Source organism: Nuphar pumila, chromosome 3 (assembly GCF_984573655.1).
Source record: "Nuphar pumila chromosome 3, dmNupPumi1.hap1.1, whole genome shotgun sequence".
Taxonomy (NCBI): Eukaryota; Viridiplantae; Streptophyta; class Magnoliopsida; order Nymphaeales; family Nymphaeaceae; genus Nuphar; species Nuphar pumila.
This window is the reverse complement of record NC_143251.1, coordinates 52,689,246-52,713,977: the sequence shown is the minus strand read 5'-3', so window position 1 is coordinate 52,713,977 and position 24,732 is coordinate 52,689,246. Positions and strand designations below refer to the sequence as shown.

The 24,732-nt window shown below is 36.9% G+C and overlaps 2 protein-coding genes across 2 annotated transcripts in view; one reads left to right on the top strand and one right to left on the bottom strand.

The window, feature by feature from the left end:
• The first annotated feature begins 1,472 nt into the window (after positions 1 to 1,472).
• Positions 1,473 to 3,800, top strand: LOC149842894 (uncharacterized). Its single transcript, XM_090000755.1, has 3 exons — positions 1,473 to 1,661; positions 3,103 to 3,243; positions 3,606 to 3,800. The coding sequence occupies exons 1-3, from the start codon at positions 1,473 to 1,475 to the stop codon at positions 3,798 to 3,800; spliced, it is 525 nt and encodes a 174-aa protein (XP_089856881.1).
• Positions 3,801 to 20,439: 16,639 nt separating this feature from the next.
• LOC149842893 (kelch repeat-containing protein At3g27220-like) overlaps positions 20,440 to 24,732 on the bottom strand; it is a 55,684-nt gene continuing 51,391 nt past the window's right edge. The window contains exon 7 of the mRNA XM_090001627.1: positions 20,440 to 20,828. Coding sequence (XP_089857753.1) covers positions 20,664 to 20,828 — 165 coding nt within the window. The 3' untranslated portion in view covers positions 20,440 to 20,663. The remainder of the gene's footprint in view (positions 20,829 to 24,732) is intronic.

The following is a 24,732-nucleotide window of genomic DNA, read 5'->3' as shown; positions in this document are numbered from 1 at the left end:
ACTCTGGAAAAAGAGTCTTGATCCAACTAGGACTCTGAGGTTTTGGCCAAAATGACAGAAATGAATAGAGGATAAGTCTACATCTGGTTAAAAAACAAAATAGAGTTTTGAAAAGGTTTAAAGAGACGAAAAGACAGAGTCCTGATCCAACTAGGACTCTGAAATTTTTTAGAACTTTGATAAATAAAGGAATACAGAAGCGACACCACCTAGATGGGCCTCATCTAAGGATTGAAATCAGTTAAAGTTTGATTTTAAAACAAATCTAGATTGTTTTTCTAAAGAAAATAAGACGTGGGGGTTAACAAATGAAAAATATCGATGCAAAACCCAGGTTTGTGAAATTTATCTTGAAAAAAAAGTTTTAAAATCAAATCTGGATTGAAAGATTTTGAAAAACAGAAGTGTTGGATCTCAAAAATGAGATGCAATGCCATGAAATGCAATGAAATGCCATAAAATGATGAGAAATGACACGTAATGATATGCAAAATGCAAATCCTGGATGAGGGATTTAAAGTCTCGGACCCCTGGCAAAGACAAAGAATTGAGAATTCTCATCTAAAGGCAAAACTTGATGATTGTGGAATTGAGCCAAAAGGAGATTGAAGTCTAAAATATTCAAATTTGAAGCAAAATTTGGGCTCTGAATAGCTTTGGCTCAGATGTTGGTCAACTGGTTCCCTGAAGACTGCTGAGAGCAGGTCCAAGTGGCAGGAGGTAGGTGTTTGTGAATGAGGGTAAAAATGTGGGGTGTTTACAAGAAGCAACTGCAGGAGTTGATGGAGAGCGGTTTTGTGCGACCTAGCATATCTCCATGAGGCACGTCGGTCTTGTTCATGAAAAAGAAAGATAGGTCTATGAGGCTATGCATAGACTACCGAATGTTGAATCAAGCGACCGTGAAAAAACAAGTATCCACTACCACGTATCGAGGACCTATTTGACCAATTAAAAAGGGCAAAGGTCTTCTCGAAGATAGATTTGACGTTGGGATATCACCAGTTGAGAATAAAAGATGAAGATATCTTTAAGTCAGCATTCAGAACCAGGTATGGGCATTATGAATTCGTGGTGATGTCATTCGGACTCACGAATGCACCAGTTGCATTCATGGACTTGATGAATCGGGTATTCAGGCCATACTTGGATACTTTTGTCATCATCTTCATTGATGACATACTAGTGTACTCGGAGAATACAGAGAAACACAAGGAACACCTAAAGATTGTTTTGGAAACCCTCTGAACACATCAACTATATGCCAAATTTTTGAAATGTGAATTTTAGCTTGAAGAAGTCATGTTCCTTAGGCATGTGATCTCAAAGGACGGAGTCTCAATAGATCCATCCAAGGTTGAGCTGTGATGAATTGGGCACAACCAAAGAATGCTAGTGAAATTTGAAGCTTTCTGGGATTCGCCGAGTATTACATGAGATTTATCCAAGATTTCTCTCGAATCGCTATGTCCATGACGAAACTCCTAAGGAAGGGGGTGAAATTCGAGTGGAATGAGAAGAGTGAAGAGAGTTTCCAGATCCTTAATGCAAAACTTACCACCGCTCCGGTGTTAGCCTTACCATCAGGAAGTAGAGGATTTGTGGTATACACGAATGCTTCTGGTACTGGGTTGGGTTATGTGCTGATGCAGCACGACAAAGTCATTGCCTACACATCATGACAATTGAAGACTCATGAGTGAAACTAGCCCACTCATGATCTAGAATTGGCAGTCATAGTCTTCGCCTTAAAGGTTTGGAGACACTATTTGTATAGAGAACGGTTCGAAGTTTTCATCGATCATAAAAGTTTGAAGTACATGTTCTCTCAGAAAGAGCTCAATATGTGGCAAAGGAGATGGCTTGAATTCATAAAGGATTATGAGTTTACTATCTTTTACCATCCCGGGAAAGCAAATGTGGTCGCAGATGCCCTTAGTCGCAAGGCTGGAGGAAATCTGGCCAATTTGATAAACATCGGATAGAAGATGATTTTTGAGTTCACAGAGTGGAAGCCTTTCTCTGACGATCGAGGTATACTCAAGATGTCCATCCTGACGGCACGATCGAAACTGCGAGAGAGGATCGTTGTTAAACAAAATGAGGACTCACAGTACGAAAAGATGAAGGCATTGGCTCTATAGGAGGACACAACGTTTCATCGCAAGGAAGACAGAAGCATATGGTTTAAGGATCGATTGTGGGTGCCAAGCGATCCAAAACTTAGAGAGGAATTAATGATCGAGGCACACAAGAGAAAGTACACCATTCATCCGGGTAGTACCAAGATGTTCAAAGATCTACAGCATGGGTACTGGTGGAATGGAATGAAGTGCAATGTTGTAAGGTAACCAATTCGCGAGCAAATTTTATGTGCTTTAATTAGGTTGTTTTTCCTATCGATTTAAGATTGATATTATGTTAATCTAGATATAATTTCAGATACGTCGCAAAGTGTTTGACTTGTTAACAAGTCAAGTTTGAGCATCAAAGGCTGGGAGGAACGATATAGTTGATGAAAATTCCTCAATGGAAATGGGAGCATATATCATAATAGATTTCGTGATGGGACTGTCGCCGACCCACAAGAATCATGATGTTATTTGGGTAGTGGTTGACCGACTTACTAAATTGGCACGCTTTCTACTGATAAGGAAGGGTCAATCATTAGAAAGCTTGACCGAATTGTACGAGCATCAGAGGTTGGGAGGAACGATGTAGTTGATGGAAATTCCTCAATGGAAATGTGAGCATATCATAATGGATTTCGTGATGGGACTGCCGCAGACCCACAAGAATCATGATGTTATTTGGGTAGTGGTTGACCGACTTACTAAATTGGCACACTTTCTACCGATAAGGAAGGGTCAATCATTAGAAAGCTTGATCGAATTGTACATATAGGAGATAGTATGACTACACGGAGTGCCAGTCTCAGTCATTTCCGACAAAGACCTCAATTCACCTCACGATTGTGGGGGCAGTTACAGACGGCATTGGGCACTAAGTTGAAGTTCAATACTGCCTTTCATCAACAGACCGACGGACAGTCGGAGAGAACCATACAGATACTAGAAGACATGCTATGTGCTTATATGCTAGATTGGAAAGGGGATTGGGATGCTCATGTGGTACTCGCAGAATTTGCCTACAACAATAGCTAGCACGCAAGCATCGGTATGGCACCCTTCGAAGCATTGTATGGGCGGCCTTGCAGATCACCAGTACATTGGGATGAAGCTGGTGAAAGAGTGGTCGAGTCGCCAATAGTACTTCAGCATTACTAGGAGCAGATACAAAGGATTTGAGATCAGCTTCAAGCTGCACAAAGCCGGCAGAAAAGTTATGCAGATTAGCGACGCAAAGAGCTTAGTTTCAAAGTGGGAGATGCAGTGTTTGTCAAGGTATCGCCGACCAAGAGCGTCATCAGGTTTGGCAAAAAGGGGAAGTTAAGTCCTAGATATGTCAGACCTTTCCCGATATTGGAGTGGATCGGTGAGACAACATATCAAGTAGAGCTACCCTCTCAACTTGCTAGGATTCATAATGTATTCCACGTATCAATGTTAAGGAAATATATTCAAGATTCTTCACATGTGATTCAGATTGAGGATATAAGTGTGCAAGAGGATCTGACAGTACAAGAGAGACCGATCGAGATCGTGGACCGTCGGGAGCGGGTAATGCGGAACAGGATCATCCAATTAGTCAAAGTGAGATGGAGGATTCATGGCTTAGAGGAATGCACGTGGAAATCAGAGGCAGCGATGAAGGACAAGTATCCTCAGTTATTTGATTGATATGTATAACGAATTTTAAGGACAAAATTCTATTTTTAGGGAGGAAGGATGTAAAACCCATGAATTTTAAGGAATTTTCAATGAAATAAAAATGTGCATTTGTGTGAAATTATTTTTGTCATATCCAATGTGATTCCAATGTGTACGGGTTAATTAGTGTTAATCTGATAAAGAATACTCGAAATTGGACTCCGATTTGGACTTCAGTGAGATCCGAAGATCCAGCCCGGTTTGTGAGGTTAATTCAAAGAATTTGAATATTTTTGGACTATAGTGTGAGATCCGAAGCATATTAAAGGTAAGTTAGTGCGGAGATAAGAAAAAAATCAAGAAAGCCCGCGTGAAAACGCGAAAATCTGCCAAATAGAGAAATGTCTCGAGTGAGCATATAAGAATTAATTATGCTAAATCAAACAACCAGTGGTGAAGTGGTGTTGTAGTAGGATACACGGTTGTGTAGTGCCACAACCCTAGTTCAAAACCCACTGTGCGCCCATGTAGAAAGGAAAAATGTTTTTCCTTTTTACATGGAAACTAGAGTTAAACCAAATAGGTGCACTCTTTGCAATGGAATTGAAGATAGCACAAGTGGTGGGGTTTGTTGCCCCTCTGGTGGATGACCACGATTTGAAAACCCCTGTGCACAAAGTCTTTTTGCACAAACCACCTACGATTTTTACCTTGTTGAAAAAGGTAAAACGTGGGCTCAAAAGAAACCCTACATTTTAGCCTCTCTCCACCAAAACCGTGAGAGGAGTTGCTACTCCACTCACTTAGACCAAAAAAAACATTTCAGAGAATCCCATCACTACAAGAAAATAGGTTATTAGCGACGAAATTTAGCTACAGAATAATTATGTCGTTAGTTAGCGACGGATTAACGAGAGAAATACATCCGTCGCTATAATCAATGAAATTTATGAAAATAGCGACGAAATATATCCCCTCGCAAAATCCGTCGCTAATTAGTGACGGCGACGGATTTTGCGAGGTAATATTTTGTCGCAATTTAGCGACAGAATATATTTCGTCGCCATTTTTGTGTTTTTGTTTACGGTGGCTTAGCGACGGAATTAATCCGTCGCTAAATGTCGCATAACCCCTAATCCCAACCCTCTTTTTCTTTTCTTCTTCCGCTGCTCCCGCTCCCGCCCGCCACCCTCTCCCTTCCGCCGCCCTATCCATCAGCCTCTCTCCGGCTCCCACCGTCCACTGTTGTCGGTTGTCGGTTGTCGATCCCTGTCAGCCTTCCACCGCCGCCGCTAGGTAAATTTTAAAATTGTTGTTTTGGTAGGGGGGTCGACCCCTGTTGTTCCTCCGACTGATTTTTCCAGCCTCGTGAGTAGTAGCCGTGGAGAGCGTTGTTGCACGAGAAGACGAGCGAAGATTGCCCCCACATGGAGGCTTGTCCGTGTGCTGTGGGAATGAGAATTTGTTTAAGATCTTCAAATGTTAACAGTTGAAATTAAATGTCATATTTTATTGGTTAAAACTGAAATATCGCTGCTTAGAAATTTGTACTGAATCGTGCTTAATGCGTGAATGTGGTGTTTCTGACATAATCCTCTTTGATACAGTGTGTGTGGGGTTTCAGTTCATAAGACCTTGTTGTAGGAGTCTTATATATGTTTGATATTGCTTATTCATATGGGACTGATATTCTTATGACTGTTTATTTCATTATTGATGGATTAAATCAGAAAACCGCATGTTAATTGTTCAGTATTTGTTTTATATGACATATCTTGTTGTTTTCACGATTTATCGTGTTGAGAATTGCAAGAAAATTCATGCCAAAATTCTGTTTCGAGGCACACACCACGTGTTTGATGAAATGGCTCAATGAACTAAAATTTGTCTTGCTGGTATGAATTTTGTCGTGTGTTTGCAGATTCATATTCATATATGTTGCATGCATTCAGGGATTAAAATTTTGTGCTCGATTATATGCTTAATTAATTTGTTTCCAAAACTCCCACGTATAGTTAATTTGTGATTGATAGTGCTTCTTGTTGGGATGGTAGTTTGTTAAGTGTGCGCTTGTGAGTATTCATTGTTTGGGAAAAAGGTCATTTAGTGTAAGGTCTTCACAATAGGATTGTTTCTTTAATGATATCATAATCCACTAGGGTTCGGTAATAGGGCCAACATACCCACTTTGTCACATTCTTACATAGTTTAATTTAGGTATTGCTTGCATGTTTTAGCATAGGTTGTTTACATTTACTGATTTAGGACAGGTGGGCTTTATTGACTTCGGTATTAATCTCTAGTTCTGGGTATAGTTAGTATACATTTGTCTAATTAGGCATCATTAGTTTAGGGCATATATGTTATTTACGTACACTTGTGTTGTTTAGCTTTCATGTTCCGTGTCTTATAGATTTTGTTGCCATCACTCACTCTCTCTCATCTCTTGCCGACAGGTACTCTCTCTCGTTTGTCTCTCTCTATGTCTCTCATCTCTCTCTTTGTCCATACTTGATGCAAATTATTTGAATGTATTGTATGACATATGTTATTTGTTAGAATATGGTTCGTGGAGGTTACAGTGGTCGTTCATCCAGTAGTAGCCAAGCTCAGCCTTCATCTTCACGGACTCCTGTGATAGGTATATCATTTAACTAATTAGATGCTTGATTAGTTGAAATGCGCATTCTGAGAATTTCTAACGTATTTTTTTTACAGATGATGTTTTGCCTGTACACGACCCACCTACACCAGTTGATCACATAAGTCAGGAGCCAACACAGGAAGCAGGGTCTTCTTAGTCTGGCACAAGAAGACTCATTCGAATAGTGTATATCGATAATCGACCGTAAGTATTTTGTTTTCAATTGTTGCATATCTTATAAATATTTTATATTGATATTTACTGTGTACTAATTCATATGCAGCACGAGGTTTGAGCCACAAGAAGTAGTATGCGAGATTAGGAATTTACTTCTTTAACATCTACTAGGACCAGTCGCTCAATGGAAAGAGTATCCAAAAGAGGTGATAGATAGATTGTAGTCCTCATTCACGGTATACAGTTGTTTCTCATAGTTAATGTGTTTCCTATTTAAATTTTTTTTAGTCATGTCTACTAACTTTCTGAAAATATTCGTAGGCTTCGAATCGCTTCGCAACTATAGTGGAGGAAAATGATGCAAGGAAGGTGTAGTGGAAGCTGGCCACCAATCGATTTGCAGACATGTTGCACAATATGAAGACTGCAGCAAAAAAAACATCTGGCAGACTAGATGATCCAGTACAGTGGAATGGTCATGGCCCTATTACTATCAAAAGAGATTATTGGGATGGAATGTGTGATAAGTGGGTGGGAGATGCATTTCAAAATCGCTCTGCAAAGGCTGCACAAAATCGAGCAAAAATGCCCAAATCCCATCTACACAGGTGGATCTAAGACATTTGGGAGTCACTTGAAGAAAATGGTAACTCATCAATATATACTATTAATTTTATAAGTATTATTGCAAACTTGTTAACTAAATCTTTTATCATTTAACTTCGCAGGAAGCAGAAAAAGGAGGCATTGTACCATATAAGGATGTGTTTGTTGAAACACATAAACGGAAGACCACGGGAGACTTCGTATCAGAGAAGGCGAGAACGGCAATGGTATGTATTTATTCTATTAATAATCACTGCAATATGCAAGTTATCATAATGTTATCATTAATTATTAATGCATACTTTAAACATTATTTTGTAGGAAGCATATGAGCAACAGATGGTAGAGCGATATGGCTATGACGCTACTCAGCATCCATCATTTGATCCTGCAGCATGGGTGACTGCAGCAGGTGAACCCAAAAAGGGTCGTGTGTTCGGGTTTGGGAGTAATATGAACACTTCACCTATTATTGCTTCTTCCAGTTACGGCTCACAGACTTCTTCCGTCGACATAAGCTCCAAGCAGCAACCTATTCTTTCCGGTGAAGATGTACGCCAAATCGTTAAGGACACAATGTGTGACTACTTCCATGAAAAAGTTGCCGACGTTCTCCGAGCTGAGTTCAACAGTTTTTTGCTGAACAGGGGAACTTCGATTTCAGGTCCCTCTCAGGTATGAAAGTTTCATGCAATATATTGCATGTCGTTAGATTTCATGTAACTTTGATTGCCTTAACATATTCATTTTTTTGACTGCCTTAGAACACATATGAGCATGCTATAATCACATATTCAGTTTTTTGACTGCCGTAGAACACATATGAGCATGCTAGAATCACATATACAGCTTTTTAACTGCCTTAGAGCACATATGAGCATGGTAGAATCACATATAGAGTTTTTCTGACTGCCTTAGAACACATATGAGCATGCTATAATCATATATTCAGTTTTTTGACTGCCTTAGAACATATATGAGCATGATCGAATCACATATACAACGTTTTGCCTGCCTTAGAGCACATATGAGCATAGTAGAATCACATATAGAGTTTTTTGCATGCCTTAGAGCACATATGAGCATGCTATAATCACATATAAAGTCTTTTGCCTGCCTTAGAGCACATATGAGCATGATAGAATCACATATAAAGTTTTTTTGACTGCCTTAGAACACATATGAGCATGCTATAATCACGCATTCAGTTTTTTAACTGCCTTAGAACACATATGAGCATGCTATAATCACATATTCAGTTTTTTGACTGCCTTAAAAAACATATGAGCATGCTAGAATCACATATAGAGTTTTTTTACTGCCTTAGAACACATATCATTCATGATAGAATCACATATAAAGTTTTTTGCTTTGCCTGCCTTAGAGCACATATGAGCATGATAGAATCACATATAGAGTTTTTCTGACTGCCTTAGAACACATATGTGCATGCTATAATCACATAATCAATTTTTTGACTACCTTAGAACATATATGAGCATGATCGAATCACATATATAGCTTTTTGTCTGCCTTAGAGCACATATGAGCATGGTAGAATCACATATAGAGTTTTTCTGGCTGCCTTAGAACACATATGAGCATGATATAATCACATATAGAGTTTTTTTACTGCCTTAGAATACATATCATTCATGATAGAATCACATATAGAGTTTTTTGCTTGCCTTAGAGCACATATGAGCATGATAGAATCACATATAGATTTTTTTTACTGCCTTAGAACACATATGAGCACATGATAGAATCACATACATTGTAGAATTTATTTCAATATATTTTGTTTATCAATATTGACTGTTCTTTTCTTGTGTAGGTTGCTAGCGATAATCAGTGTAGCAGAGCTGAAGGGACAGATCAAGGCAATGAACAAGAAGACGCACAAAATCTTGGTGATGATTAGATTAATGTGTTGAAGAAGTTATATTTTTTTTTGTTTCTAAAATGTAATTGTTGAATTGTAAATAATTAAACTTGTTAATTTTAAAGTGGAACGATTAATTGTTTTAGATTCCTTTTATATGAAATTTTATGTGTACTTTGTTTTTTATTTACAGAAAATATAAATTGTACAGGAAATATAAATTGTAGCATTCTCGATATTTAATTTTCAAATATTTTTTTTTTTCAAGTTTGCGACGGATTAGCGACGGATATATCCGTCGCTATATATATAATTTAGTGACGGCTTAGCGACGGATGTAAATCCGTCGCCAAGCTGAGGTCGTCGTTTAGTACCGGCGGATTTGCGACGGAATCCGTCGTTCATTATTCTGTCGCAATTAGCGACGGAACTGGCAACGGATTTATTTTGTCGCCAGTTAGCGTCGAAAAAATTGTGACATAAGTTGTCTGTCGCCTCTTCGTCGCTAAGCCGGTTAGCGACGGCATGAGGTCGTCGCTAATCCACTGCTTTGTTGTAGTGCATATATCATGGGATGAGGGGTACCACAGTAGAGAAAGAAAATGGTGGAAGTTAGAAATTTTAATACATGGAGTGAGGGGCATTATCAGAAGAGGAGATGGTTCCACCAAAAATCGTGGGTTTGAGGGAGATGCACTTGAGTTTGAGATTTGAAAATCCACCTAAGAGGGTGGAGATAAAATAGGAAGAAAATTTAGAAATTGTGAAACACGATTTTATAAACCCTTCTCTCTCTCTCCCTCTCTTTCTTGTGCTCGACCACCATTTTTGGACAGTGAAGGTCTTCCTCTTCGTGACGACGTGTTGCTCCATCGAAAAAGAGAAGCGTAGTCGCATCTTGAAGCTCCAAAAAGGTAAGGGGTATTGTTTCTATATGCAAGTGTTTAATGCTCTGTAGTATGAGTACGTTGCATCCCACCTTCCACATTCTAGCAGGAAAAATGTGCCTACTACGGTGGTCACGAGCCATGATCATGGCCATTGTTGGCATTGGGTCAAAGCCTTGTTGTGTGATTTATTTGGAAACCATCGTAATGGGTTTTTGACCATCCAAATAGTGTTGCACTCCTTCACGAGTTGCAACCCTAAAGTGATGAACGGCTACAATGTCAACTACAATGTCAACCCCATGACATTCGGGTCTGACATTAAGGGGCCGTTTAATCAGGCCAGACCTTCATTCAGGTCAATGCAAGGGGTCACGTGTTGCTGCGACCAGTTTACACGTGATCTTGTGCCATGTTGCATACCAAAGAAATCATGCGTGACCATGAGACTACAATCTACTAGCCTCCAAAGTTTTTCTAGCATGTAACTTATTGCAATTTATTCAGTCGTCTCGGTTGCCGATCTAAAAATCTCAAATGAATTCTATGGATGATTATGGTTGAATCAATGACCGAAAGGATGAGTCTGGAATTCCTACTCACCATCTCTTTCATTTTTTTTTACTGTGTGTCCATATTCTCATCAATGATCTAGAAATCATTCCTTTTTTTGAGGGAAACACCTAGGGGTATGTAGAAAATATCAAAAATATAAGACCATGTGTTATAGGTATGGATGTTGTTATGTGGTTGTCGAGGCCCCTTCTTGCCTCACCTGTTGCTTCACTTAAAATTTTTACACCGATTAAAAATATGCGTCTGAACCCATACCACTCAAACTCACTTAGTCTGTCAAAAGAGGAAAACAAAAAAAAAATCGGGTGATCCAGCATAGTCACTTGACATGTCTGGGTAATGTAACAACATTCTATGAGAACGTAAGTGCTGATGGTATGTTGTTCGTTAGTGTGCACAGTTAGAACTCGAAAAAAATATATAAGAAAAAAAATGGATGGGGTTGTGCAGGGAAGAAGGAAAATGTTGGAGGCTCGGGTGAAACCAACCTCATTTTCTGGTAGAAACAACCACCAGTAGGGTCTGAATAGACCCTGCTGTCCACCTATCATAACTGGACCTGGGTGTGTCCGATGTGAGTCGTCATGTCTGGCCGGGGTTGTGACCCATCTCGTAGGGCAGCAAGCGTTGTCCCACTACTACGTCTGCACTGTCAACACCTGTGGACGTGCTAGGGCTTGCTGGGGGGGGGGGGGATGGGTTGAAGATGTTGGCACCATCGGTAGCAGGGCAGTGGTGTGGTGGTTCATATTGCCGAGAGCGGTATACATCACGGATTTGGGCGACAGTAAGGTCGCAACACCCGGATTATGTATCCCCTTGTGGTGGCAACCATGAAGCCATGCTGAGTCAATGGATCCTTGAGCCACGTGTGTGCTAGGGGTTTCACCAAACCATGCCTAGAGCATTTCAAAATATATATACGTGGATGGCATAGTTCATGGGTATGAATGCGTACGCCATAGCTCAGAAACAAATGTTTAAATGTGGGCTCCAAATCGAGTCAAGTTCTGAGAAATGCTACTTCTTGGTGGTACTTATGGCACCCCGGCTATAAAATGCATACAATGTGTCTGAACCCAGTGGCGGGTTTAGGATTTTGGAAATCCTCTGTGGTGTGATGGCTCGCACAGAAAATTAAACAAAGAGTAAAAATGTATGAAAATTCATATAGTTGTGAGGCTCTGGGTACGCCTTAAAGATGGTGTATGTTACCGAACCCATCGTGGTGTGATGGCTCACACATGGTTATAAAGAAAATGTTAAATAAAATATAAATATAATACCTTTGAGATTCTGGGTATACCCGAAAGATGGTGTATGATTACTGGATTCTCTGGGCTCTAGGTACACCTGAAAGATGGTGTATGTTACCAGACCCATGGTCTACCTTGGAGAGGGTAGGTGGTACAAGCGTCGTGGACATTCGAGTTTGTGAGGGCTAGGTGTCTCACCTGGTCTCCAGTCCACGGAGTTAGGAGGCCAGGACTACCAATGCGTCCTAGGTGGTAGATCTGAGTCTTCTGCAGAAGTATCGAGGGTGAATCCTAATTCTAGTTTCTAGCCATCAGGGAGTTCTCTCTCGATCATGGACTATCCTCTTTGGATATTCGTACGGCTAGTCATACGGGTTACTAAATAACAGACCCACATATGGTCTCAGTCTGATACGATGCTGAATGTTTGTGCGTACCCACAGGGTAAGAGTAAGATAAACATAAAGAGTGTTGAATTTTTCTAGTAATAGTCCCTGAGTAAATGTTGTAAATAGTAGCTCAGAACTGTAGAAATGATAGAAACAAAATCATGCTTGTGTAAATGAACTTAGATATAACATTGTTTCCTTGTTTTATAGTGACCTAGAAAGCATGCTTAAATTTTTAAAGAATTTTCCTAAACTGCATGATAGTTTAGAATTTAAATTGTTACACATATTTGTACACGAGACACTGAGCACAACATATGAATATAATACTTCTTATGCAGACAGGGGAGTCTGACCCTTCTGCTTTATTTTTTTTCAGGTAGCGAGTAAATCGGAGCATTGTGGCATCGCATTTGGATGTGGCCAAGACATCTCTTTTTTTTTAGTATTTCTTGTTCAAACTCTGATTAGTTGATTAGTATTTTTCATTTATAAGATGTAGTTGACACTTTCAATTAATGAATAAAATGATTCAGTACTTCTCTGTCTTATCTGTAATCTGCCTGACACTTGGACTCGTCACTTCCGCTATTTCCAAAAAAAAAAATTGTTATCCAAAATTTCACGTCCATATTGTTGGGGTGTTACATCTGAATCCAATTGATATCAGGTTCTTCCAAATTACAGAAACCTATTCTGATAGGAAATTCTGAAATAGTCAATGGCAGAACTATAATTTTGTGTGTTAACCCCAATTAGTATAGATTTTGTACTTTTGTATTTTTGTTAAGTATTTTTGCAGGAGGGTGCCAATTGTTGTGTTCATTATGCTAAAGTGAAGTGGATTTGGATCTCAAGTGAAGAAGTGAAAGGTGAAAAAGCTTTATTTTTATATTTCTTTAGTATTTTTATTTCTAGTTAATTAGAGCCTTTTGGCCACATTAAAGCCTTATAAATAATTTTATTTCAATTCATTGGGTTATAATAATCCTTTAACTTTTCATTGTTGAACTTTTAGTTACTTTAAAAAATTTCTTTTAAGGCAATAAAAATTGCATTGAGTGGAATACAAAGTTTATCAAACCCATTCCTCGAGTTCGACCCGGTTCTCACTACTTGTGAGAGTTGGATTTTTATAATTTGGTGGACGACTTTTACAAATTAATTTCATAAAAATACATCTTTAAAACACATTTCAAAAAGAGTACACCATAGATCAAAAATAAATTATTTATATTATGTTTTAACTAAATACAAATAATTATTGTTTGAATAATATCCTAGTCATTCAGAAATTTGGAGATCATGGCACCATTCTCAGCATTCCATAACCGCTTCAGTTGTGCTCATTCCTGACTTATAAAATTTCTAGTATACACGGGTCAGACTTCATAAGTCTTTGTAGGAAACATAATTCCAAAGCATGTTACATTTTGTAAAAGGATACCACAAGTAATGGTTCTCTAAGAAAGAACGATCCTTAAATCGCCTTTCGGGATTGCCAATCATTTGTTGTGAATAATAATGTTAAGCAATTAAATTCTCTGAGTCAAGAGAAAAATAGGACTATTGCTTTCAGGATTCACTAAGAACCACATGTTAAGGTAAATGGTCTTTGATAATTCGTTTCTTAGTGCATCATCCCATATGGATGTGTTTAATTCTAGTTATCTATCATTTTAGATTCTATATAATCATTATTTGTGATATATTCATGTTAGATTTAAATTAATCTACATACAAACTTATTTGTAACATGCAAACCTAACAAACATGCAAGCATGCAAACACTTATATCACTACTTAATAATGTCTCCATGCCAAAATCATACTCGTGCACTTCTTCTGGTGGCTTCTCATCCACTAGTTTTCATGGCCAATTGCGATTGAATATAAATACATACATGTACTGTAAATAAATGTATAAATACACAGGGTGTTTTCTTATACATCTTATCTCATTTGGTTATGTTTCTATAGATGATGATTTGATTATAGCATTTCTTCTGTCGTGTTTTTCTTTATGCGCTTTATCCATATCGCCAAATACCAAAGATATACATAGAAGATAAGAATAGTAAATTCATCATCTCTTAATAAAAACATTGGAGCAATTTATTGAAAAATCCTCGATAAATACATAAAAGCAATATATTTAGCAATTCTTAATATATATATATATATACATATTTAACAATAAAAATTACTTAAACATATTGTTATGAGTGCTTTCGCCTATTGTGGCTAATCTCGCTACATATATTATACTTGTATGACACAACATCCTTTGGTGTTTTTATCTGTCTCTTCACCTTAGGTCCTCCTAGTTTATACGTTACCTTTGGTGGATAGACTGAAATAAGAATCAATGACGGGTTGTATGAGACATTATTCGCTATTGAAAAAAATAAGATTGTATGACATGTAGCTATATACAAATTAATTTTAAAGTATTTACTGCAATAATCTTTTGGTAGCTTTCCCTCATATATAATGCATGCAATTGCATGTTCACATGAAATCTCACTCACTTGCCAAAGGTTATAAAAGCATTTATCATTTTCAAGATCAACGCTACAACTATGAAATTGGTTGTGAGCCTTATACCGACGTCGATGATAATGTATGATAACCACATGTGGTTGTTATACCTTTTTTTAGTGCTTCTACATTTTCTTTTACCTTAGGCACAACAACTTCTGATATTTTTTGCCCAATATTCTTTCTTTTCTCAAACAATATCATTAATATGATACAAAATCTCTCAAATAGCGACACTAGAGGCTTGTCATATATGAGAAAAATTCATGAATTAGAGCTCTTTGCTATATTAAATGTTGAACACCCATATGTTTTTTACTTGAAAAGTGAGATATAGCCCAAAACTTTGGTTCCATGTCGATGACAATATAATTATATGAAGCTTGATCTTGATCTTGGAGTTTTTCAAGAAAATATGTGCATTGTTGTAGCATGGCTTCTTGAGTTGTTCTCTACAAAAGTGTACTAAGTAGTATACCAAATTTTGTAGCAAAGTTCTTTGTTAAGTGCTTCATTCAATATCCAACATGGCAATTATGCAATGTGTGGGAGACAACACACAAGAGCCTTGAGTGCCTATCTGATATAACCATTAATTATCTTCTCTCTCTTAACGTATCGTAGTGTATGAGTTCTTAGTTTAAAAACTTCAAAAACCATGCCATGAGTTCTTGGACTCCTTGTTTACAACTACAAATACTATAGAAAATATCTCGCTAGAATTATCAATATTGTGGGCAAACAATAATATACCTATGTATTTTTCTTTTAAAAATGTGTCATTTACCATAAGAACTAGAGGATGTATTTTTTAAAAGCTATCAATGCATGGACAAAATGATAAAAAAAAAGGTACTTAAATCGATTTTTTCTATCAATCTCAATAACTCCTAGAGTTCATGTGTTTGTCTTTATCAAATAATCCAAATAGGCAAGAAGCATCTAGTAGGGCTCTTTATATGTACTGAATAACACTTCTTTCATGTGTTCTCATCCACACCATGTTTGCTTGTAACTAATTTGCACACCTTCCACGTGATTGATGTCATTAATGATTTTTTTTGAAGTCATCTTTGGGTTATCATACATGAGTTTGTAAATAACACCCGCAATCTATGTGAAAGAGATTTTTTCCTCTCAAAGGTTGCCTAATAAACCACCACATATATGCTCTCTTTCATATGCCTTCATTGGAAAGAAAGTTGTTCAATGCAACTTTGTGCAATGGATCTTATAAGAGAAATCAATTATAGTTTGTAGGTTCTTCTTCATGCATACAAAAATTACTCTATTACTCCAGCTCTTTAAGATTTTTGTTTTATATTTCTGTCGGATCACATAATATCTCAAAAATTTATGACAATGCTTTAGATCATTAAACCTTCAACTGACAATAATGTCTTTGCCATTTGAGTCTATTTTTACCTAATGAAAAGATTCCTAGTTATTGAGTTTTTCTTTATGCAACTCGTCAATCATTTTAGATGACTATTTCAATGATTTTCAATTGTTGTTCATTGTATGAAAATTCACCAAGGGTTTGACTTTTAAATTGACATTTATATATCATTTGCATCTTCTATTAATTGTCTTGTATTCTCTCCTATCATTTCAGAGTTACCCTCATCTGTCATTGTATGGTCATCATTATCATCATCTGATTATCCACTATCTACGTGATCATTACTATCACTAATTGGTTGTTCAGATGCATAAACTAAATCATAAGGCATCATATTTATCTCTTTATTTGCTTTAATATATGTATCATTCTTGTATTTTTAAATTTCATGATTAACCATACAAATAACACATTCATCATAATACCTACATCTCAAGCATAGATTATATGGTCCAACAACTTGTAACTAATTACGTCTTCCACCTTAGAATGCTAGATGTTATCCACATTATTGTAGTAAACATCAGTAGAATTGGTTTGTTAATGTAGCTCCACATTCTTTGCAAACATTCTCTAATAATGTAAAACATTAATTATTGGTGAAGTTGTTCATTGCATGGACGTATGATATCTATATCTCTAATTGGTTTGAGCAACTGCATGCCCTCTACGTGCATGTTATGAACATCAATATTGCCAACTGTTTGGAAGAGTTTGATGTTCACATCATGATTGCCCTCAACAGATATTACTTGAGATAAATCAACTGCTTCTTATTTAACTTGGTCATGTTGTACGATGAAAATAATTAAGTAAACATCATTATTATATAACATAGATTTTGTGTCATTGTAATTCAAAACAAGTATCAATCTTTTCTGACTTTCTATGTCTGCAGAATATTCATACTAAAAACTCATTTACTCTTAGTCATATATGATTTTACGAGACATCTAAACCATAAATTCCTTAAAGCTACTATTTTTTTACATTATTATAGATCTCCAATGAGGGTAATCAATAAAATGGTAATGTACTTTAACCCTTTATGAGGTCATCATTAATTGCCTACACCATCCATATAACATATCATACATCAAATAAAAATAACATGTAAGAAAAGGCTATCCTAATAAAATTGCTTACAACAATCAACACCAAACATGATTGTTGCCCCACACTGAAAATCAATCACTTTAACCATAATCCCATTACCCCAATTAAATGCATGCACACAGTCAACCCTAACCCTATTGCCCAAAACAAAACAACTAAATAGTAAATAAAAAGTCAAATAAACATAAATCATCCACAACAACAACCAAACATAAATATTATAAGGCCAACAAATATAAATATATATATATATATATACATATATATATATATATACATATATATATATATAATCTTGAACATAACTAACCTAAATGTATAATCTAGTGTCAAATATTAAATAAAAAACAAGCAAACAAATATAAATCATCAACAGCAAAAACCAAACGTAGATTTTACAAGGCTAATATATATATATATATATTCAAAATGGACATAACACCTCACTTAGGTTTCAAACAAAACTATGGCCACTGGGTTCGATCTAGACTTAGATGTAACAATCAATGCATATCACATGTAGACCCAATACGCACACAAATAAAAAAAATTAACCAATGCATATCACATGTAGACCCAATAGAGCACATAAATACTGAGTATATCTTCTAAACCAAGACTTCTACCTTAGTGCACGTCATGCTGAAAATTGAAGCAAGACCAACCAATATATACAATTGGCTTTGAATCATATTGGACCAAAGATCATCAGTCCGACCACTACTACATAGATGTGTAGATCAGTCTTATTACAAGGAAACAAAATGGATACATGAAGTTATGCATGAAGCAAAAGTGGAGAAGCTAGTGTTAAAAAGTAGCTTGAAGTGGGATTTGTTTTGCAAGCAACTGTGAACGCGCGTGAGAAGGGACAAAAGAAACGTGAAGGAAGCAAGAGAATCTAGTGGGAAGTAAGGAGAAAATGAAAAAATAAACAATAATATAAAAAACACAAAAACCAAGAGGAATCAAAGGAAAATGAAAAAATAAACAATAATATAAAAAACACAAAAACCAAGAGGAATCAAACAAAAATGAGGGGGAAGCGAGTGGGAAGTAAAAGGAAAACGAGTGAGAAATGAAAAGGATGCCAGAGTAAAGCAATTTGGGAAGAGCACTTCCCTCAAATGAGAAGCAAGTTTCCCCCACTCACCCTTTTGGAAGAAGAGTGGTGCATCTTGCTTCGGAAGTGCAATTCCGAAGAAGTGTGTTTCCCCCTTAGGAAGGTGGTTCCGTTAACTATGGTCTGAAATGTATGATGGGGCTTAAGTAGGATTTCAAACCAGATGCAGGCTCGATTATGTAGAACTATATATAGCGTCAGGTCAAGCCTGTACTTACCCATATTCTACCAGTTTGCAATCATCAATCCAATTTCCAAATCATTGTTTTTTATGTTCTGAACATGGAAATTTAAAAAAATAAGAATTTGTAAGTTCTGTACTATTTAGATGACATACAAAAACTTGAGATTTAAAGAACTAATAGTAAGTAGTGTACAATTTCTATGATTTAAGAGATTTTAGCAAAACCCAAGTTGTGGCGAACCTAATTCCAATAATAGCATTTGGTTAAAAATGTGTTTGTGTATCAACGCCTTAATGAAGTAGGGTTTTCCTTTTCTCTTGAGCCATTGTTGGGATACCCAAGGAGTTGTGATGGTGTTTCCTGTCTTCATACCCTAATGTCATATTCTCTCTAGAGTTTTCATTGTTGGAGGCTGTTTCATTAAATCTGAAGTTGTAGATGCTTCATTTAGTGAAGATCAGCGTTTTATTGGTCAAAATATGATGATTAAAAAGTCAACTATAAAAACGCTTGTTTTTTTATTAAAAAAATTTAAAAGGAAAGCTTGATCCAAAGGTCAATTCCTATCAAATCGATCATGTTTTTATATATACAAAAAAATCATAAAAATGCAAGAAAACATATAGAACTCAGTTTTTGTCTCAAGTATTTTGGGATCAGAAAACTGAGAAGTTGACTAAAAAGTTGCTGCAAGCTCATCAAAATGCTTCAAGATGAATTGCATAGGAATCATCGTAAGGAGAGAGAAAAATAGTTAGGTTCTAAAGAAAAAAAGGTTAGAAGGTTCACATAGAGCTTGTGAACCTCAAAAGATGTGCGCATTTGATATACAAATCTCTTTTGTTGGGATTCAATTTAACAAGGTTCACAAATTTTTTTATATGGATTTCAACTGATTCACAAAATGTTTATGTGGATCTCCTTATTATTGAGAAATTGCGATCTTCAAACGGCTATGTATCTATCACACAAACATCAGCAGGTTTGCTTGTGCGAAAAGTAAAAATATCCTAAAAAAGTCAAGAATCAAAATTTTGGGTATGAAGGAGATGTGTTTAGCATGCTCGATTTAGTGGGAATCAACTCTTGGATCATGTTTTTTCAACGAAAAAACATGATGTTTTAAGCCAGAAAAAACTTGCACTTTCATAGCCCTTTATTTTGGATCACCGAAAAAACATGCTTTTCTGAGCCGGGAAAAACTGGTACCTTAATAGCCATTGATTTTGGATCACCGAAAAAACCTGTATACAGGTCAGATTCTGGCTATCCAAAAGCTGGTTCTCACAAAACAAAACCTATAGATCACATCTACAGTATTAGTATTAGACGTGAGAAAAAATATGATTTTTGAAGGGGCCTAATGAGACCTAACAAAAAATGGGGCCTAAGGAACATTACTCTATATGTGTAGAGTTTCCGTTAACCTTGATTCAACGTGACGCTGAAGATCAGGAACTGCATAACCAACTACCCAGTGGTACGTACATTTGTTGTATATCATCTTTATCCACCCATCTGGAGGGGCTGGCCATAGTCATACACCAACTATATTTTGAAAATATCACTATCTTGAAAAGCATATTCAGTGCAAAAAAAAATGATATTAAGTACCACGATTTTATCATGAATTAGCACTTATTTTTAATGATTGTATGCTTTTTAGATTTTCTTTATGCATTTATGTAACTTCACATATTTTTCAACTTTTACATGTGCCATTATTTTCCGGTATTTCTAAAAAAACGTTTTTCCAAGTTTATTGTAAGATTTTCTCTCACCAAGAAACTACGATACCAATGTATTTGAGACGTTCACACTGGCTGGACACGAGAAAAAAAAATCTGCAATTTTAGTTTTGACACATCTCATTACTAATCATACACCAATCTCTCAACTTTTGAATAAAATTATTCAATTCATGCGTCTATCTACTGTTCTATTTTCCTCCTTTTTTTTCTGTTACAGACATGAAAAGCAATAAACTATGCATACACGACCAAATGACGCTGCTGTATACAATGTGGATGGTAAATAAAGAACCAGATGCTCTCAAAGCATAAGGTCATAAAATAAATTTAGATAAATGAATGATAAGATGAATGATTAAAACTTCAATTTAGTTCTCCATGTGCTTCCGATGACCTTTCTTGGGGAAGGATCATTTGCCCCCTTGTCCCGCTGACCTGACGTAAAATACAACCATCCATCCCAGTACCCAACCAGTGTAGTCTTGACTCTAAACGGCAACTTCCCAATTACAGACCATTCCTGCATTGCGGAACCAATATAATCATTCAAGACAGTGCACTCCGAGACATGAAGTTAAAAAGTAGCTAGAAATTTAGCTCACAATTTGCATTGAGAACATCTGAACAAGAATATAATAATGATAAACCGGAATAACTAAATTAGTCTCATTTAATCAAAAACTTGAAGAGGGATCCAGAAACAAGTATCAACTGTAAATAATACAAGTCTAACCACTATAAATAATTTAAGTCCAGCCTAAAATGGTTGCTCATTGCAGAATCTAAACTGCTAATCTATGACATATTTCAGGGAAAGATAGCATACACATCTAATTTCTATGGTTACAGTGGCAGTAATCAGCATACAAAAGATAATTGCTTAGAACAAAGTGCAGCAGAAAGCTGCAACTGCAGGATAACCTTGTCATAAAGCAGAAATTGAACTTTAAGACATTCTATCAGTTTCTGAATAAGGTAAAAGACATTGAAGTACATGACAGACCAGGAAATCCTAAAAGTTTTGGTTCAGACCAGAAGAAATCACACACACACACACACGGTTTTACGTGGTTCGGTTCTTAACGAACACACACACACAAATACGGTTTTACGTGGTTCGGTTCTTAACGAACCTACATCCATGCTATAAGCCTCACACTCTTAACGTGAGAGGAAGGTGAATCTCCTTTATTTATAATTGAAATACATGCAGAATTTTGTCTACATTCATCCTTATCATCATGACTTTGATTAGGCAAGAGATGGAGTCCTTGAAAGGACTTTCTACTTATGGCTTCCTTGCAGTCCAAGGAGTTACACGAATTAGTCTCCTTCCTTTGAGAGAATCCCTTCTCATATGTTATGTTGGGTCTTGAGTTCAACTCTTTCCAATGTGAAGAGTCTTCCTCATATGTCAAGATGGATCCTCTAGAGACCTTCTGAGACGGGCCACACACATCTTCTCTAACAGCCCGCTCAAGGTCAACGGGGTGGCAACCACGTTGATCTTGTTGCATTACATTTTGTACCTTTGTGACATCAAGGGCTTTGTCAACACATCTGAAACTTGATCTTTGGACCAGATATATTTCACAATTAGTTATTTTTTGGCAACTTTTTCCCTCACAAAGTAAATATCAATCTCAATATGTTTACTGCATGAGTGATACACCAGATGAGACACACCAACATTGTCCCACCACAGAATAGGCATGTCAACATTAATTTTTAGTTCCTGAAGTAAAAACTGAACTCAAGTTAACTCCGCAACTGCATTAGCCAAGGCTCGGTATTCAGTTCGGTACTGGACCATGAGAATGTAGCCGGTTTCCGGGAACTCCAAGAGATCAAATTAGGACCCAGAAATACTGCATAGCCAACTGTAGACCTCCTGCCCAATCGGCATCTGAGCAAGCAGACAGAAGAGTACTTTGAGATGCCCTGATCTCCAACCCATAATGTGAGGTTCCTTTCAAGTATCTTAATATGTGCTTTATTGCTGCCCAATGATTTTCAGTAGGTTCATGCATTAACTAGCAAACACAGTTTACTGCAAAAGCCACATCGGGTTTAGTCATTGTAGCATACCTCTGACAACACTTCTGTACAAGGGACACTGAATTTTGCACTATCTGAAGCAGAAAGCGAAGGTCCCAACACCATTGGCGTGGAGACAAGTTTAGCTCCTTGGAGAGAGACCTTCTTTAGAAGCTCAAAAATATATTTTTTCTGAGATAAAACCAGGGTTACCGGAAGCGCCCATAGGCATGGAGAAGCATGCTTCTGTAATGAAAAGAGGCGGAAGCACCAATGGAGTAAAAAGCACTCTTTAAGAGTGACCTCAAGAGCCAAGAACACAAACACTAAAAGTGCACACACAAAACTCTCAAAAGTAGAAAATGACCTAAAGTCATAAGTTGGATTTATTGAAGAAAGGAAGAGAAGGGTAAAAAACCCAATGCTTACAAGAGGAGAATACCTCCTCTATTTATAGAGGAGGGAGACTAAAGGAAGGGACCACAAGGGGCTCCCATGTAGTCGTTAGGAGCCCCAACGGTCATAAATCTGACCGTTGGGGCCCCAACGACTACAAGTGTGGGGCCCTTGTGGTCTTACAAAAAGGAGAAAATAAAAAAGGAAAAAAGGAAAAAGAAAAAAGAGAAAAAGAAAAAGTTACATTGTGGTTTTACAAGAATACCCCTATCGGGTATTTCAATAAAAGGGAAACTGTATATATATACATATATGTATATATATACTTATATATATATATATATATGAATGTATATATATATATAAGTATATGTATATATATACATATTTTAACACGCCCCCTCAAACTTTACGGGGAGAAGACCGAAAGTTTGCTAAGAAGAAACATAAATCGTGGAGTTGGGAGCGTCTTGGTGAAGAAGTCAGCTAGTTGATACTCTGAAGTAACATATGGTAATGAGATAGTCCCTCTGAGATATTCGTCTCGAACATAATGGCAATCTATTTCGATATGCTTGGTCCGCTCATGAAAAGTGTGATTGCTGGCAATGTATATCGCACTTTTGTTATCACAGCAGAGCTTGGTGGGAGTGGAAATGGGGACGCCCATGTCACCAAGGAGACTCCTGAGCCATACGATTTTCATAGTTGTCATTGTCATGGCCTGATATTCAGCTTCAGTGGATGACAGTGAAAACCTTCTGCTGCTTCTTGCATCTCCACGAAATGAGGGATTCACCTAAAAAAATACAAAGACCCGTTATTGATATACAATCATTGGGATTTCCTCCCCAGTCAGCATCAGTAAAAGCAGTTATGTCAAGAGATGAGGAAGAGGATAAGAAGAGTCCCTTGGATATAGTATTTTTGATGTATCGCACAATTCTCATTACGGCCGCCATATGAACCGAAGTAGGTGCATGCTGAAACTGACTTGCTGCATGAACTGCATGAGCTATATCTGGACGTGTGATGGATAGATAGGTGAGAGATCCGATTAATTGACGGTAGGAGGTTGGATCCTCAAGAAGAACACCATCTTCAAGTCTCAGTTTCGCATTAATAACTTCGGGAGTCTCAACTTTCTTTTCATCAAATATTCCTGATTTGGTACAAATTTCTGCAGCTAATTTCATTTGAGATAGGATGTATCCTCGCGCGGAATAAGCCACTTCAATTCCTAAAAAAATATCTCAAATATCCAAGACCAGACATATCAAAAGTTTCTTTTAACATAGACTTTACATCATTTACTCCCTTTTTGTCGTTCCCAGTGATGATCATATCATCAACATACAGCAGAAGCATAATAATGGAGTCACCTGTCCTTTAACAAAAAGAGCAGTGTCAGTATAGCAAGAAGAAAATCCTAAATTGATTAATACATTACTAAACCTATCATACCAAGCTTTAGGAGCTTGCTTAAGTCCATATAAAGCCTTTTTTAATTTCAAAATTTTTTCATTTAAATGCATACCTGGAGGCGGTTCCATATAAACTTCTTCATTTAAATTATCATTCAAAAAGGCATTTTTGACATCAAGTTGAAAGATTGGCCATTTTTTAACAGAGACTATAGCAATAAGAGCTCGAACACTAGTCATTCGAGCAACTGGGGCAAAAGTTTCATCATAATCTACCCCATACTCTTGGACATATCCTTTGGCTACCAACCTAGCCTTATATCTTTCCAATGAACCATCACTCTTAGTTTTTACTTTAAAAACCCATCTACATCCAATGGGTTTCTTGCCATTGGGAGGATCAATGATTTCCCAAGTTTGCGCCCTTTTAAGAGCATTAAGTTCTAGTTCCATAGCTTCATTCCAATGAGCATATTGTTTAACATCATTGTAATGAGATGGTTCATGAAAGAAGTGAAGAGCAAGTAGACATGCTCGAAAGTTAGGAGAAAAAGAATCATAAGAAAC

Coding starts and splice junctions, on each gene's coding strand:
- LOC149842894 (XM_090000755.1), top strand. CDS start 1,473: ATGACGAAACTCCTAAGGAAGGGGGTGAAATTCGAGTGGAATGAGAAG. Junction 1,662..3,102: donor TGCTGATGCAGCACGACAAA/GTCATTGCCTAC, acceptor CTTATATGCTAG/ATTGGAAAGGGGATTGGGAT. Junction 3,244..3,605: donor AGTACATTGGGATGAAGCTG/GTGAAAGAGTGG, acceptor CATGTGATTCAG/ATTGAGGATATAAGTGTGCA.